The sequence below is a fragment of the Volvox carteri genome (assembly GCF_000143455.1).
Source record: "Volvox carteri f. nagariensis unplaced genomic scaffold VOLCAscaffold_13, whole genome shotgun sequence".
NCBI classification, from domain to species: Eukaryota; Viridiplantae; Chlorophyta; class Chlorophyceae; order Chlamydomonadales; family Volvocaceae; genus Volvox; species Volvox carteri.
The window spans coordinates 145,506-162,686 of NW_003307556.1; the positions used below are offsets into that span (position 1 = coordinate 145,506).

A 17,181-nucleotide genomic window follows, 5' to 3' on the forward strand; every position below is an offset into this window, starting at 1 on the left:
TCAGCCACGGCGTCGAGACAGGCGCCAGGCGTTCGGGTCGTTGTACCTGTCGTACAGCGGCTCAATGCGCTCAAAGCGCTTGCGGCGGGACAGCTTGTTGGGGTCGGCAGGCCTGCAGCGGAAAGCAAGGAAGAACCAGCATTGCCACAAGAGTGTCTCGCCAGGCAATCCATTAAGAGGCGGAACGGCGGATATGAACGACGAGAGGTAATGCGGAGAAGGGCAGATCTAAAAGTGCCACGGAGCCGGACATGGTGCTGATGAGAATGCAACGCGCCAGCCCGCAGCCCTAACCACAAAGTCATTGGAAGAGCCCCCAACCGCCGCCCAGCCTCCGAGCCCACCCAGAAGCATAAGCACCCCATCCGGCCATGGGGCCCCAAATGACCCCTAACGTTGCAACTCCCTCTCCTGTCCTGTCCTCCTGTGCAACCCACGCACTTGAAGAATCGCGGCGCCAGCTCGGGCAGCCAGCGCGGGTCAATGGCCAGCACCTCCCGCATGTACTCCTTAGTGGTGAGGATGAGCTCGTGATAAAGTACCCAGTCAGGCTGCTGCTGGAAGAGCGAGGAGGAGGGGTGGATGTACACGGGCTGCTGCTCCACCACCGTCTTGTACCCCTCCTGAGGGTCCTTGCGCGCTCTGCGGCCATGGAGTGTGGGCGCACGACATCCATTCCATTCCGGACAGAGGTGGGCTCACAACGTCGGCAAGCAGATAAGTGGCGGGAAGGATTGCGAAACAGAGGTGCGTGCGCAACAAAAGCAGTAGAGGAAACAGGACAGGATGGAGCAGAGTGACAGTTCCTGTTCGCGGACCATTCTGCCTTAAAATGGAAGTAGCAATCCCTGCACTTACGTGTGGAAGAAGAAGCCAGAGGTGATGGCCTTGCAGATCTTGGTGTAGTTGCGACCTGCCGAAACCTGTGGTGGAAAACAATGGGCAAATTATTGCCGAGAAGGGAAGCAGAGCAGTGCAGCATCGCCATGGCGCTTTGCATACCAAGTCCTGTCGTTATTCAAGACGCTGCAGCGGCCTCAACTTCTGGTCCATTAACCTTTCCTCCAAATGCTTGAGGCTAGAGAATCGCTTGTTTAGCCGCGGCACACCTCCTCCCTGCCGTTTCGCTCTACCCCTGGGCCCATGGCGTACCTGCTCGAGCTTGTACCGGTCCATAATGGCGAGTAGCTGCTTCCTCACGTCCTGAGCCCGCTTCATGGAACGATCCTGTGGGCGGAGGGGCCTTGTGAAGTGAGCGAGACACGCGATAATGTGGCAGTATCAGTGCAGCGGCGGCGGGTGACACAGACTGAGACCATTTGACAAAACAGGGCAACCACAAGTAGGAGGTCGCACAGGAAAACGACTCAATCACATCCCAATCAAAATCACGAGGTACACCGAGGTGCGCACCTGGATAAAGTTCTCCTTGCACCACGGCACGCTGAACTTGTTCGCCTTCCATTGCTCGTACACAGCCAACAGCGTCAAATGGTCGCCTTCTGGCTGATAGAACTTCGCCTTGCGTTGGTCAGCCTGGAAGGAAAAGGCCGGGCTTATTGGCAACCAGTGCGATGCAAGAGACCAAACGAATGCAACGGAAAGTGCGACTGTGCCGCTCCGCCATCACGAGGCCGGACAGACGACGTATTGCGCATCGAATTGGCTGTGCGAATCACAGCATGCCGCCTAGCATCAACACCTCGCGAGGCCGGAGCTTGCAGGACGGGACGTTTTGGTGGTGCACCGTGCACCGTACCGACACCAAAACCGAGGGACAGGATGATGAGCACTACAAACACCACCGGCAGGGGAGTCACACAGCCCGCTGGGCCCTGTGTGCAACATGTAACTAGGGGGGTTCCAACACGCAGAGGGGCTCTCCCAGTGCTTAAGCACACAGAGCGGTTAGCACGCACCTGGGCCTGCTTCTCCCTAGGCCGGTAGAATATGTTTTGGGCGGATAGCATGGCCAGGATGGTGAGGATCTCCTCACTGCAGCCCAGGTCCACAGAGGCGATAAGGACCTGGGAGGGAGAGAAGCACAAGTTGGGTCAAAGTACGGCGGGGAGAGGACGAGGACAGAGCAAGGGGAGGAAGGACGGAGCAAGTCCAGGAACACATCCCTTACGTCCAACACCGCCGTAATTGCCTCCACCGCACTGCCGCACCTTGCTCATGGGCGGCTCCAACGGGAACTCCGCCATCTTGCGTCCCAGCTTGGTCAGCAAGCCCTGGATGGGGAGGCAGGGAAGACAATGCAGGACAGAGTTGGAATTTCCAATGTCAATTGCTGTCCGGAGCCGCGGATGCGAGCGTTAAGAATGGGCAACAATAGAACAGCTCCGTCAAGATCACAGGTATCACAGGAAGCACCTGTGCAACCTGACATCGCCGTGTGCGCCTGACTCCGCCACGAGAACTGCACAGCTAGTGCGGTGAAATTAAACAGCCATCCGCATCCTAATCAGGGCTCCTGCAGCGACAATTCGCGAGCCTCTAGGCTTCGCTCTTTCCACGTACAGTTCCGTGAGGCCCGTTCCACGTGCCTCGCACATTCCCATCAACGGCAGCAGATCCCCCCGCCGACCCTCACCTCTTCATCTAGCGCCCCCAGGTTGTAGAGCTGCTCCAAGGCGGATATGAGGGTGGAGGCGGGCGGAGGGTCCATAAAGTCGAACCCGAGCAGGTCGTTGATGCCCATGGCCTTCAACGTGAGGACGGTCCTGCACACGCCAGCGGCGACGGGAATGGCGACGGTTATGGGATGGCTTTTCTTGTGACAATCGGCTTACGGTGACAAGTCCCAGAAATTTTAAAATGGAAAGTCTAGACCTTCCCCTCTCCTTATCTTCCCAGGTGCCTCCACCAACCCCCACTGTCATGTGAACACTGAGATAGATACCAAAACGGCCACCTCCATCCCCCGGTCCCACGTCCGCCTCCCCACTCCACCTCAAAGTCTACTCACATGGCCAAGTTGGTTCGCTGAATCTCCGGTACGCTCAGCGGGAGCATCTCGTTCTTGTAGGCCGCCTCCGTGTATAGCCGATAACATTTGCCGGGGCCTGTACGGCCAGCACGACCCGCCCGCTGCTTGGCTGAAGCTTGGCTAATGGGAGCCACCACCAGAGAGTCCATGCCGTTCTTGGGGTTGAACACCTGTGGCGGTAGCCACCAGTTGCGAGCTTCAGAGTGTCTGGAAGTCAATAGTCCTCAACGATTGCGAAGAACAGTATCAGTCCGCCAACCACCATCAGCACCAGAGCTGCCGCATGTAGGACCCGCCGATAGCAGTGGGCAATATGGCATGAAAACCACGTTGGAGCTGGTGTTCCAAAGTACACGGCCACGTCATCACGTATGGATTTCCCACGCCTCGCTACAAGCCACTATATCCTCGCTCCTGTGCGTGTACCGGCAGGCCCGGAAAACAACCGCAATTGGTGTCACCACCGACGCACCTTCATTTTCGCAAAGCCCGGGTCAACGACATAATAGATGCCGTCAATGGTCAGGGAGGCCTCCGCGATGTTAGTGGCCACCACGCACTTGCGCTTGCCGGGCGGGGCGGGCTCAAAGATGCGCGTCTGCAATGCAGCCGAAGGAATAGCATCCGTCAAAAAGGACCAGGGCCACCGTAGCGAAGGTTGCGCTGGGGGCCTGCCTACGTCGCTATAGCGCCGCCTACGCCGCAAGGCTGTTTCGAACTTGGATGGACCGGGGGGGTCTTTCAAGGACGGGTCTCATCTTTCCGCCACCTTTGCGTGTCAGCCATCGCTGCCAATAATGTCCAATTAATCCCTTTCTCACCAATCGTTTTATAGGAAACCTCAACCCACACCGGCGCTGATGCGTCGTCACCTTCACTGTCACCGCGTTCCGGGTTTAGCGAATTAAACGGACTGTCACGCGCGGAATCAAGCCGCTCCGCCTTTACCCCGACGACTCATTTGCCTCTACACCAGTTCTACACCGCCCCACTACATCGCATTGCAAACTACAGACTACCGCCTCTCAACAATCAAAGTAAGATAAACAGCGCGCACCTGGATTTCGGAGGGCAGCGCAGAGAACACTGGCAGTACGATAAGCTCCGGAACCGCGGGGCCCAGTGCCTTGATGCGCTCGTACAGGATCTGGCAAGCCGTCTCGATTTCTTCCTGACCCGTCAGGAATAGCAGGAGGTCGCCTTCGGGCTCGGACAGATGGATCTGCAACACTGTAATCAGCGCCGCATCCAGGTAGTCAGGCTCCGGAGCCTGCCAAAAGTGGATGATCGTGGACGGCATGGAGAGGCGGTACAAACGTTGGGAAAACAGACGGAGCCAAAACACGGCCGTTGAGCTGCAGGACAAAAGCATAAGCCGGCGCGCATCACGCAACGGGCTCGGCAGAGGCCTTGAAGTTGACGTCCAACCGGGGGAAGATACTACCAAGCCACGTACAGCAACAGGGCGGAGGAACCACAATGGAAAGATGCCAAAATATTGCAAACAAGAAATGCCACATCCTTAAGCCTCACAGCTTCACAGCCATTGAATTCCAACATCCACAGCTGCACTTGCAACCCCATACAACCCGCTTGTCTGCAAACCACAAGGCCCCAGGGCCCAAGCCGTCGGCGATTTGCCCCGCTCATTCCGCACCTTGGTGTACAGCACCTCCACGGGGTAGGTACGACCCGGGATAGTGAAGATGGGTGCATCGAAGAAGTAAGAGGAAAACTTCTCCGCATCAAGGGTGGCGGAGGTGACGATGAGCTTGAAGTCGGTGCGCTTGCGGCAGACCTGGCGGCCCGATAGACCACCCCAAGAGCGAGAGGGCCCCCGAGGGAGGGAAGCCGGGTTAGGGAAAGAGTCATCCACACCCAAGCCATCCAAGTGAAAATATCGCTGTCGGTGGTTACACACATTCACACTCCGCCCATTTATCTCCCGGATTGGAGGGAGAGCAGTGCCTCACCGGCCACATGTGTGCGCCCACACCCTCTCGAGCAGCAGGCTGAGAACTGCGCACCCCCCCCTGAACACCATGGCATGCGTCACCGAGTCCAGTCCCATCCGCCGGCGCCTCACCGACCCAGCCGCCTACCCAACCCGCAGCTCCGCACCTCCTTCATGAGGCCAAACAGCACGTCGGTGTGGATGGTTCGCTCGTGCGCCTCATCCAGCACAACGACCGAGTACTGGCTGAGCGCTTCATCCAGGAGGCACTCGCGGAGCAGCATACCGTCCGTCATGTACTTGATGACGGTTTCAGGGCCGGTGCAGTCCTCGAAACGGATGGCGTAACCCACCTATGTGAGGCCGGGAGACGCGGACAGAGGCGTGAAGCCAGCAGTACGAATATGAACCTCGGATCAAGCAGAAAATGACGGCATAAACTAGAATAGAACCGGAGGACAGTTCCAAGCTTCCAACATTCTAGCGCTGGCCATTAGGAGGTCGTGTCAAGCGGCCCTACGTTACAATCTCTTTGATGCCTTGCTTTCCGTCCTTCTTTGCGTTTTTTGCGTAGCTTTTCCTCTGCCAGATCTCACAATGTGTCCTGGACGCCCTGAAAAGGTTATGCCTCCTCTGAAACACAAAGCAGTCAGCCCAGGACGCATCGCGCACCCAGACGTACCCAGGATCCTCCACCACCACCACCACCACCACCACCCCTACCACCACCATAAGAACAACTCCCACCCGGACAACACGCACCTCCTCGCCCAGGCGGCATCCAAACTCCTCCGCGACGCGTTTCGCCACGCTCATTGCCGCCACACGACGCGGCTGCGTGCAGCCAATCTTGCCACCAGCCGTGTACCCCGCCTCCGCCAGGTACTGCGTCATCTGGGTGGTCTTGCCGCTGCCCGTCTCGCCGATCACCACCAGGACCTGGCCACCAGCGTGTGGGGGGCACCAGTTGAGTTAGGATGACCCTTCATGCAGCCGTCGCAGTGCAACAAACAGTCGAACAACCACAGCAAAGCCCCGAGTGGCAACGGCGCCGCGAACAAAGCCCAACCTCGCTCTGGCAGGTCTGCAGGATAAGACCAAGCCATACCCTTCTGGCTTGACGAAGCCGCGAAAACCCTTCAACCCTAATTCCTAGCGCGCCTGCTCCCGTCCCGCCTTCTCAAGCCCCTCTCCTCCCTCCTTCCCGCTCAACGAACGCAACCCATTACAGCGACAGAGCATCTCCCGATGGGTGGCCGCACCCACCCACCCGCCCACCCACCTGGTTATCCCGCACGGCCTCAATCAGCTGCTGCTTCAGTTTGAAGATCGGCAAGCTCTCGCGCTGCTCCTTGATGCTTCGTGCGTCCTACGTGGAGGAGGAGGGGCAGTTGGGGAGGAGGCTCGCGGGTTGGGTGAAGGAGAACGATTTCGCTGCTTACATTCGGGGTTGGGGAGAATCAGAGGGGCCGACACGCGCGCATAAATTAGGTACAGAAGGGGACCGCTAGGCAGTTGCCAAGGTGCAATCCGAGGACGTGCAAGTAGTCAATGAACCTGAGAGCCTGACTCTCTGCCACAATCAACTCGTCGAAACGTACGCAAGGTGCCCAGGGCAAAAAAGCGTCATTGCCCGTCCACCACCGTTGCCCGCCAAACCCGTTGCCAACCTGCCAGGCCCCTCGCCACGCCACGCAACACAGCCTCACCTGAATGCCGTAGCTGATGGCCTTACCCATGGCCGCCTTCTTCCACTCGGGCACCTCGCTCTGAGTCAGACCGATGCCGCGAAGCTCCTGAGCCAGGGCACGTTCACCTAAGGGCCGGCCGGGTCGAGAAGCACAGGCACAAGCCAGATTTGGTTTTGTGGGTTTAGAGAGGGTATAAGGTTCCGTGTGGGATGGCAAGGCCGATCGCGGCGGGAAGCCCCCATCCAGGCGATCACCTGCCAATTCTGCGCCTCCAATTCGGAACCGGGAAGGGGCGGGGGCGGGGTCGCAACAGGCTGCTTGACACACCAGCCACAAGCCATAACCCTCCGTAAGTGAATAGCCCTTCTACTGCCGAAACAAGCGCAACTGCATGACTCTCCGTCGCCCAGCTTTACCTCTGTCCAAGTCTGCACAGTTCCCCTCTCGCAATTACACACATGCACATGCACACTGCGCATTCCCTTGCACTGCAAACCAAACCATCGTCATCGGAAGAGTGGTCCCCCATAGATAGATAGAAGCCCTAGTAGATCCGGTAGAAGCCTGAGCTGACATAAAGGACTCGACCCACTGAGTCCGGAACGACGGAACAACTGCACCGTTTCCCTCCCGCACCGCAACCTACTGGGATCCGCCATGGGGTCCTCCCAGGGCCGACTGAGGTCCTTGGGAATGGCCTCCAGCAGGGTGCGCTGCTGCTGCTCCTTCAGTTCGCGGCGCTCCTTGGCCAGAGCAGACTGCGTCATGGCGGCGCGCTGCAGCGAGCCGTCCGGGTTCTTGACGATTTTTACGGGGCTCATCTCGATGCCCGAACGCGTGCCGGCGCCCTAAGGAACGACATAAGAACGGAACGAACACATCAGGAGGTCGGAGATTCGGAGAGAACAGCGGGTTTCCTGACGTGAGCCATCCGCGGAATGGGTATGGGGTCGGAGAAGTAGTCGAAAAAAGAAGGCCGCAGCGGTTGCGTCGAGGGGCGAGCGAGCGAACGGGGAGTGGATGCAGGACGGCTTGTACACAGCAGCACTGCAGCACGTACGCAGGTGTCGGGCATCTAAAAGGAAATTAAGTGCCCTTAAGCTCATCCACCGGCCGCCTGCAACCACACACGCATAATCGCACCTTTAAGAACTGCGGCTCCATCTCGTTGAGATCAATCTCAAACTCCTCCGCCTCGGACGGGTCGGTGGCCGATGCCAACACACCCAATCCGCTGTCCTCATCGTAGTGGGCATACTCGCGCACGTCCAGCACACCTTCCCGTAGGAGCCGGGCGGGGGTGACAAGGATTTGGACAAGTAGGTTTGCGCCGTTGAGGTAATCACAGCAACAAAGAGCCACTACGTACCGGGATACACACCAACAGGTTGCCGGGAGCAGTGCCCGTACTAAACCGCACCAGCACGTTACTCCTCAACACCACTCCCCTCACGCTCGGGGCTTCTCTCTTCCACGCAAGCACAGCCCAACCCAGTTTCCCCAGCCACTCACTCTCAATCCCTGGTAATGCAATCAAGCGAGCAAATAATTGGGTCCACGCCTGCTCACCTGATGAAATCAGCTGCTTGCTCTCCCACATCTCATACTCTGTGAGCTTCTTGCCGCGGCGTCGAGGGTTGGGATCGTCGTCCTCGGGGTTCACCTGCAGGCAGGGAGCAGCATCAGTGATCCGTATGTCGTTGAGAAGAAGAGAAGTGCTGCAACCTCTCAATCTGTCAATCCTTCCCGTGTCTGGACCTGGTAAGTTTCCCAGTGTTGAGTCAAATTAAGCCGCAGGCTTCACGCCTGGTGGTGCCCTTCCGTCAATTCCTTTAAGTTTCAGCCTTGCGACCATACTCCCCCCGGAACCCAAAAACGGAACCCCCGTACCCATGTTGGGCCCTGAGGCCATGGACTGGGTTCGAGGCAGTACAATCCATGACAGGGCGGCTAGGCTACCGGATAAGCCCGCACGCTTTGCTGACCCCATGCGCACCGCCCGCTGCACAACCCAAGGCTTGCCAATCCGGGACGAGCCAGGGAACAAGCCCTTGTATGGCCTTGACCTGGGACAGCCTCTGTGCTGTCCAGTATTCACGTCAAGCCACATCCGCCCCCACATGCGGAACAAGGATGAGCGCCAAGCAGACCGGCCCGACATCCAGCCACTTCGACTGACATTCAGGACTGCTGCTTGCCGCCACCTTCAGGGACGGACATTCTTTGTGGACAAGACCAAGACGGATCACATCTTGCACAAGGCGACACTTGCCTTAATTCCGGACATGCCCTTGAGGCCGCTCGCCAGCTTGCCCTCCCCGTCCGCGCCCGGCAGCAAGTGCGTCGGCAGCAGGTCCTTGCCGGTGGCCTGGTCCACGTCGCGCATGGACAGAGACAACCGCTGTTGTCCATTGGCGCCCACGCTCCCCATGCCGATTACCTGCGGCGATCGGCAAGAGAGCGGGCGGACGGGAGGTGCAATAACCTCAATAGTTGCCTCGATCGTTCGTGCAGGCCTCGTCATCCACCACATAGATCCCGCTGCACGATGTTACATTACTCTTTCACTCCTCTGGAAACATGCCGGATAATGCGTAAGAATCCAGGGAGTCAGCGAACCGGAAACCGTTCGACGGTTTTCCGTGTCCTAAGCTTAATGCAGGAATGCAATCCCCCTCAACACTTTCGCACACTCACCTTGACCCACACCTCCTCGCCACGCTTGACCACGTCCGTGGGAGACTGAATGGGCTTCTTACAGATGTTCGCGATGTGCACCAGACCCTCCATCTGTCGGGAAAACAGGGGGGAAAAGGGCGGACGTGATAGAATGGAAGCGGCATGGACGAAAACCGCATCCCACACTGTGTATCTTACCTTCTTAGCAAAGTTGATCAGCTCCACAAAGCAGCCCGTGCCCATGGTCCCCGTCACGCGGCCTCGGTACACGCCGCCCAGCTCGGGCGCGTCGGGCAGCGCAGGACGCTTGGGTGGAGGGGGCGGGTAAGCGAAACCGTCGCGGTCGCGGCCGCTCGGCCCTGCGCCGCCGCCATCACGCGGGTCCATGTCCATTTGGTCACTGCACGCGTGCGCCCGAAATGCGGAGCCGACGGAGTGAGGAAGACAAGTCGGAACGGCGGGACATTCGAGATGTGCGGGAAGCGGGAGAGTGGAGTTGCCGTTGGGAAGTGGGGAGAGTCATCTGGGTCCCACCGGTAGCCCCAATCAGCAACTGGCGCAGGGTGGGTCCACCCAGCGTTACATCATCCACCAGTGAAAGACGCACACAACAGCCTTGCACTCCAGTTACTGAAAAAAGCACCTTCCCTTGCTTTATTATACAACCGCAGGCTTTTCCAATCAACAAGTCCCTGTTGCACGTTCTCTTGACGCAAGCCGCGCGCGGACGAATTACACCTCGCACGCCCATCACGAAGCAAACGCGGCCTCCAACAGCACCGCTCCTGCCGGGGCCCCATATTCCTATTCGCTCACACGATCCACCCCCAAATTGCACGCGGTCGCATAGCCCGTTGTTGCCGCACTTGACGTGTCGCACGTCGCGGAAAGCCTCAGCTCCGTATAGGACTCCAGTCCCAATCCTAACCCCTGCCGCACCTTCGCCGCTTCCGCTCCCGACTCCGACTTCGGCTGCGCTCCCGCCTGCCATGCCGGTCATCATCGCGTCCCCGGTCCCGATCCCGGTCTCGATCACTGCCCCGACCTCTATCGCGGTCATCCCTGTAGCGGTCTCTGCGGTCGCCATCCCGGCCATCCCCGGGGTCTCGCCCCGGAGGCCCAGCGCCGTCGCCGCTCCCGCTGTACGGCGGCCTTGATGGCCCTGCCGCCACCTCCTCCTTCCTGCGCTTCTGCTCTGCCTCCTGCGGCGAGGAAGCGTGACAACATGACACCATGCCAGTAAACAGCAAAAGAAGCACTGGGCGCCAAAACATGGGAATCAGTCGTCTGAAGGCAACCAAAAACATATGCGAATGCAAACTCCAGCCCAAGGACGGCAAGTGACAACCCTGGTGCACAGCCCTGCTCTGCGGCCTTCCTTCGTCCCCAATCCCAACCCATCCCAGCACCCCTCCGCCATTCCTCCCCTGCCCTGGCCCATTCTCGCTGTAGCGGACGTGGTGCAAGAGAACCACGATACAAAGACGACCCAGTATTCACGTCCATCGCCCTGTGCGCCTTCCATTCCAGGCCCCTAGCATTAGGAGACTCAACCCACGATCCGATTACATCCAGCACCCAGCTGCACCCACCTCCAACAGCTCCTGCGTCAATTGCTTCGCCCTGTCCCGCGTATCCACAATCTCCGCCGCCGGCAGCCTGGCATTAGGCCGTGCAAGCGCTACCCCGCTGCCCCCGCCGCCGCTGCCGCCAGCCCCGCCTGTGAGCGCCTGGATAATGCTCCAGAAGCGCTCTATGAGCACGTCGTTAAGGGCTGCGCCCAGTCCCATTTCGTGCATGGCCTGCAGGTGCGCGCGGGTGGTTAAATGGTAGTGCCATAAGTTCGTTGGCGGGTCGCTCAAGGCTATTGAAGGCAGCGCTGTTGCTGCTTTTGCAGGTGCCATTAACGTCTGCTGTCTCCAAGCTTTTTCCCACGGCTGCTGGCCCCGCCATTGCTGCCCTCCTCTGAGTCCCCGCTTTCGCCCCCCCTTCCTGGCCTCCTCAAATGCAAGACCTGGAACCGCTCTGCAATCTAACCCATGTAAAATGGGTTTCTGCAAGCGGGCGGGAGCACTCGCGACATGACGCAACCAGTACACCCTTTCGCGCATTGGGTACGACACACGCAGTCCCAACCGCCCGTCATTACACAAGCTCACGCACCCACACTGCCCAATATCAGTTCAGCACCCTCCCGTCCCTTACACCTGCTCTACAGGCCGCCATGTTGTTGGTCACACCAACGATCTCATCAGCGCCATCCAGCGCCCCGATCAATGCAACGCACCTTCTTAAACCTGTCCACATTGCCAGACTCCTTGGCCGTCTCCACGATGAACTCCGCTACAGTGGCATCGCTAATCTGGAGGTGGTTCTCAATCTCTGAGCAAGGACAGGGAAGCAAATAGGCATAGCAAGGTGGCTTCGAAGGAGATGCGCGCGAGGAAATGGCGGGCTAGGGAAGCGTATAAATTGATAGTAATCGTTGTCGAACCCATCCCTCGTCGAAATTTAGCCCAGGGATGTGACCCCCGGGCCCCTGCCCTCAAATTGTTCTCCTCTTGGCCTGCCACGACGGCAAACTACCCAGGGCCATCCTTAGGCAAAACTCCTCATGACCAAACAGTACGACATTATCAACGCAAAGAAGGATACACACTGTGTCGAGACACAGTGCCAAATTGTAACACGCTCCGCCCACCAGTGCCTAACAGAATGAATCATTTTTCGATTTAGTAAGCATGCTCTCCAGCATACACGTGTACGCAATAACTGAGAAATAAAAGTTCGAGCATAGATGCCGTGCGCCCAGACCAAGCAGCAAGCTCATATCACATATGCACACCTTGTGCAACTTTGTTGACGGTCTGTAAGTATAAAAGCTTTTGCAAACCGCTGGCCATCGCTCCTGCTGGCAATTTTGTCAGCTGTCGCAAAATCGATGGAAGACGTTCCTAAAGGGCCTCTACCCCGCCTGAGCTCCTCGTCGCGCTTTTTCACAACAGCGCTTGAGGGCTTTCGGCGGGGCAACGGCACATAATTACAAACGCGGTATCCGTGGGACTGTAAATGAGCAAAACGTGAGCATTAGACATAATCACAGCGTGAAAAATTGGCAATTGCTGTTTCGGCGTGCAGATAGGCAGGAGTTCTTGGGGCTGTTTCGTGGGCCCTATCCATACGGTTCTGGAAATTTGGTCTAACGACGACCTATATGATAATGCACCCACCTAAGACATTGGGACACTGCGTTTCTGCAAATTGCGTGCAACTCGTAGGCATCTTCTGTCTTACTGCGCCAACTACTAGCTGAACGATGGCGGCCCTAATGAACCGTCCCGCTGTTCTATCGTCCTCTAGCCGTGGCCGCCTCGTAGTGTGCGCTGCTACGGCAGTGCCCAAGCAGGTAGGCTGATTGTCTAATGGTTGATGATTGCCTTGTTGCACTGGTACTCGGGGGCGGAGCATACTCGGTGGTTCTAGACGCACCGGGAGTTCAGGTGTTTCCGCTGCCACTGTACCCTTGTGCAGTTTAAGGCGGTGAAGCCTGTTGGTGACCGCGTTCTGGTCAAGGTGGACAAGGAGGAGGCGAAGAGCGTCGGTGGTGTGCTGCTGCCGGCGTCGGTTCGCAACAAGCCCACTGCTGGCGCTGTGGTCGCAATGGGCGATGTGAAGGCCGTGAAGGTAATTATTATTATCATTATTACGTTAATATGCCACCTGTTATATTATATGGAGGCCGATGCCATTGCCACAGTCACCGATTCCGTAGTCTTTTATTGTTCGATTCCCCATTGTTGCGCCCCACTCATGTGGTCATGAGCTTCTGTTCAAGTCACTCGACAATCCCCATCTGGGTTGTCGCTCCGTGGACACGAGTTGCGGGCCTGTTTCACGAGTACGAGACGCTGTTTTGGAACACCTCACATGCCCATGTGCTTTCAGCACTGCCGGCGCCACCCTAGGGGAACCCCTAATCTGTATTGGCTCTAGGGTTTGCTATTGTGCCAAGTGGTTGCTTTTGGGTGGCAGGATTCTTGCTCCGGTGCGCGCACTATTGATTCACGAACCACTATGGCCACAATAAATAACAGTCCTGGCTTTTTACGGCGACCCCAAGTAGCCGTGACTACGTTCTGCACTGTATCCTTGGTGATTGGGGGTCCAGTAGAGTCGTTTCTCAAGCCGGTCCGTCCCCAAGCTGAAACTGGCTCCGCCTGCATGTGCATGCCTTCTTCCGCCATTGCCGTCTTTTCGCGCTCAGGCCTCCGACAAGGTCATCTACTCCAAGTTCGCTGGCACTGAGCTGGAGCTGGCGGGCGAAGAGCACGTGCTGCTCAAGGTAAGCCGGGCGAAGGGCAGCAAGGTCTGGGCGGCCGGTGGTCTCACCCGGCGTCCATCTCCTCCGGGCGGGATGGGAGTTTGAAGGGACGAAACGGTCGATGTTATGAGCAAGTAGGAGCCAATGAAGGTCCGGGGGGGCCCTGGCAGGGGATCAAACCTGGAGGGCAGTAACGGCTACGACGGGGCTCCGTGGGCCTACCTTGTGTGTGGAGTGGAGTGGAGTGGCAAGAAGGCGCCTCAGTGCATATGCGGCACATGCGGGCTTGGTGCACAACACCAAATTTAGCCCCGGTATCGAAGCTGCTGTGGGAAACATGCTCACTAATGTACTCCTGTGAATGCCGCATGCCCTGCCTCAGGAGGATGATGTGATCGGCGTGCTGCCGCCTTCAGACAAGGTGGCCCAGCTCAAGCCCTTGGGCGACCGCATCCTCATCAAGGTGCGCGAGATCCCTAGGGAGATCCCTAGGAGGGGGCGCTAGCCCACCCGTACCGGGATGTCTCCACCATGTTGCACATTCCCGACGGGCTGGGGCACAAACCCTCGGCGGTGCTAACAAGCAAGTGCTCACTACCTGCACTGGGCTCATTTCGACAGCACGAGTGGGCTTGCCTTGTGTGAGCTGTACATTGTGGCCCTCCGCCCCGGTGACATGAGGAGTGCGTGTGCGTGTGCGCATGTGAGCCACATTCCTCCTCCCGCTTTACCACACAGCTCAATGTCAACCTCGTCGTTACCCCCTCCGCCACCTTCGTCTCGTAGGGCGCTAAGGCGGAGGATAAGACGGCTGGCGGTGTGCTGCTTGCCACGGACTCGGGCGAGAAGCCCACGTTTGGCACGGTGAGTTTGGCTCGGTGCGGCAGAGGGGGTTAATGAGGGGAGTGGGCTGTGAGGCTGTGAGGGGTTTTGTGACGGACCGCAATCCCGGACCCGCGCGCCCTGGTGCCTCACAGGTGGTTGCCGTTGGCGAGGGCAAGGAGGACGAGGAGACCAAGCAAATGGTGAAGCCCAATGTGGAGGTGGGCGCTACTGTTATGTATTCCAAGTACTCCGGGACGGAGTTCGAGGTGGGTTCTGTCTGGCTGGGCGGTTGGATGGCCGGGGGGAGAGGAGGAGACTTGACGCGGTGAAAGGTGGCAGGAGAACTTGTGGGTAGGGCTTCGGCGCCGGAATGTGCGCTAGCTGACTTGGGAAGGGAGAATTACGTGGGGGCGTGAGGAGGGGCCCCTCTGTAGCGATGGGAGGGAAAATTGAGTGCAAACCGCATTCGGAGGAACCGATAACACGTTGCGCCGCCGTAACCTCGCTGCACCCCCAAATGTCAATTCTTACGCTTTCCGTCACCCAACTCTCCCCCCGCACACCCGCACAGGAGGATGGCGAACAGTACATTGTTGTTCGCGAGAGCGACATCCTTGCGCAGCTGGCGTGAGCAGCAGCGAGCCCGCAGCTAAGCGCTCGCCGAGTGGCCCCAAGGGACTTCAGGATAACGCGGGGGCGCAAAACTGCACAATTGCACCGCCAGTGCAGAGCCTTAACGGTGGAGAGGGGAGAGATCTTTAGGTTGAGTGAGCTGCGTGGTGATGTCGCGTTGAAGGTAGTCAGTTGTTCTGTGACAAGGGGGTTTAGGACCTTGCGGTCTGGAGGTTCGGGCAGGGAGGGGCGGCCCTGCTGGAAGGGTGAGCGAGAAGACGTGCGTGTGTGTGTGCCTCGTGGAATGTGGGTCGGAAACGGCTGGCGTTGGAAAGGCCAGGATAGGCGGTCTTAGCAGGCGGCATGGGACCAGAGTGGCACAAGCTTTCTGTATCGCCGTGTCTGATGCGGCCCCTCTGCTGCCGCTGCCGGTAGCTAACGACCTGGCATCTGGTGGCGGCCGAGGTGGTCATGGACGACCGACACCAAAGTACGAGGTGGTGTGGTTATTATTGTCACCGGACGCGACTGTGTGGTCCACGGACGAGGCCGTCGTTAGCATGCACCCCCCGTCAGGGCCCTTAACCACAGCCCAGCCTAGCCTAGTTTTGATTGTCGAGGGGCGTCCAAGGCAGCTGTGTTACAATCTGGTCATTCCGCTTTGATGGCCGGCAGTAGTCGACGTGTGCTGGGCGGTAGGGAGGTGCTGGAATGCAGATGATGGCCTTCACGTGGCGCGCTCTACTGCGGAAATAACCTCACGATAGACCCATGAAAGTGTCCTGAAGGGGGAGGGCAGCGTTGGATTGCGGATGTGTACGATGAACAGCAGTCCCTGCAAATGGCAATTTTGTCCCCCGCGTCCTGTGCTTGTGTGTGACGACTTGAAGCAGCTCCGCAGCAAGATCCACGTCTCGCAACAGATGCAACACATGCACGGGGATGTTTGCGTGGGCCCTGCGTCGGGGTCATGGCAGCACAGCAAAGGACGTGGGGTGTGTCCTGTGTGGAAGAGTGTTGTTGGTTGTGACACATTCTGGCTCTGTGAACTAGTGGTAATGCCGAGGATAAAGGTGAGATGTTGGACTGGTGCCAAATGGCACCGTGAAGGTGACTATGCCTGGTGCCGTTGTGGCACTATGCGGTCAACGGGGAAGGGAGTACTGTTCCGGTGTAAAACGTCCTGCGGTCTTGAAAGGGAAGTTCGGAAGTGCGTGTATTGTTAGGTGATATGCCTGTTGACAAGGAGCAAATGTTCGAGCTTGCATCAGTGCAGTTGCCTCTCCACAGATTGGGGCCGAGAACAAGCCGCGACCTTGACAGTTGTTTTAGCAAACTGAAGTCTGACACCATCAACGGAGGATGTGCCCCCAACTGGAAGGCGGAAGGATGGTCAGACAGACGGGCAAGGTGATGTAGAGGAGAGGTACTCGTGGTGTGCAAAGGAGCAATGCAGTAACGTGAGCTGGCCCTGGATCTGAAAAAAGCACGAACCACTCCAACAAACTGCACTGACTGGTTTATGTTTCGGGGCCTCATTTCCATCATCTACCTACGCCCACCATCGAGACATCACGGCAAAGGGCCAACGAATTCCGACTAATGAGAACCAACGTCCCGATCCTGTTGCCCCTCATGGGGAGGAAACCACAACTTTACAAGAGGCGCCTTATGGTGGCGGGTGAATCACGACTCTTGCCAACGCTCTGCCCTTAATGCCCTTACACGCGTTCTTAACATCGACGAAGAATCGACAGAGCGGATGACGGACGGACAGAGGTGATAGGAGCCACATGCCACGGAAGCGCTAATTCCCACTGCACTAGCCCACATCCCTAATCCGCTATCTGCAAAGGGCTGCCGTATCCAGACGGGCAGACAGACAGACAGACCCACAAACGGATACCGGGATTGGGGTCACTATTTAGTCATACGAGTGTTGCACCAAGAAACAACATTTGTGTTCCAGGTGCGAGGAGGTCGCGTCACTGCACTACTACATACCAACCGCCAAGTAAACGACTAAGCAAAAAGCGTCCTGACGGTTATTGAGCCCTCTTGCATCCGTTAGCTTAAAAACGCTTTACGCGGTGTGCGACAAGAGGGC

The 17,181-nt window shown here is 58.0% G+C and overlaps 2 protein-coding genes across 2 annotated transcripts; one reads left to right on the plus strand and one right to left on the minus strand.

The window, feature by feature from the left end:
• On the minus strand, positions 1-12,409 carry VOLCADRAFT_104170 (uncharacterized protein; the record flags this gene model as incomplete). Its single annotated transcript, XM_002949181.1, has 29 exons — positions 12,162-12,409; positions 11,604-11,698; positions 10,909-11,118; positions 10,256-10,518; positions 9,515-9,716; positions 9,335-9,427; positions 8,887-9,077; positions 8,634-8,841; positions 8,207-8,300; positions 7,781-7,998; positions 7,284-7,485; positions 6,656-6,762; positions 6,229-6,315; positions 5,709-5,885; positions 5,114-5,299; positions 4,966-5,025; positions 4,650-4,790; positions 4,050-4,262; positions 3,465-3,590; positions 2,972-3,162; positions 2,597-2,726; positions 2,172-2,234; positions 1,920-2,027; positions 1,755-1,835; positions 1,414-1,536; positions 1,153-1,227; positions 859-923; positions 442-642; positions 1-112 (listed from the first exon to the last, which is right to left on the minus strand). The coding sequence occupies exons 1-29, from the start codon at positions 12,217-12,219 to the stop codon at positions 1-3; spliced, it is 4,080 nt and encodes a 1,359-aa protein (XP_002949227.1). The 5' UTR covers positions 12,220-12,409.
• Positions 12,410-12,564: 155 nt separating this feature from the next.
• Positions 12,565-16,566, plus strand: VOLCADRAFT_104171 (uncharacterized protein). The gene is made up of 7 exons (XM_002949057.1): positions 12,565-12,722; positions 12,848-13,000; positions 13,581-13,658; positions 14,020-14,100; positions 14,424-14,501; positions 14,615-14,728; positions 15,034-16,566. The coding sequence occupies exons 1-7, from the start codon at positions 12,633-12,635 to the stop codon at positions 15,091-15,093; spliced, it is 654 nt and encodes a 217-aa protein (XP_002949103.1). The 5' UTR covers positions 12,565-12,632; the 3' UTR covers positions 15,094-16,566.
• The last annotated feature ends 615 nt before the right edge of the window (positions 16,567-17,181 follow it).

What these genes read in the sequence shown, in the direction of transcription:
- VOLCADRAFT_104171 (XM_002949057.1), top strand. Translation starts at nt 12,633, where the DNA reads ATGGCGGCCCTAATGAACCGTCCCGCTGTTCTATCGTCCTCTAGCCGT. An exon ending in AAGAGCACGTGCTGCTCAAG is followed by an intron (nt 13,659 to 14,019) that starts GTAAGCCGGGCG and finishes GCCCTGCCTCAG; the next exon opens with GAGGATGATGTGATCGGCGT. An exon ending in AGAAGCCCACGTTTGGCACG is followed by an intron (nt 14,502 to 14,614) that starts GTGAGTTTGGCT and finishes GGTGCCTCACAG; the next exon opens with GTGGTTGCCGTTGGCGAGGG.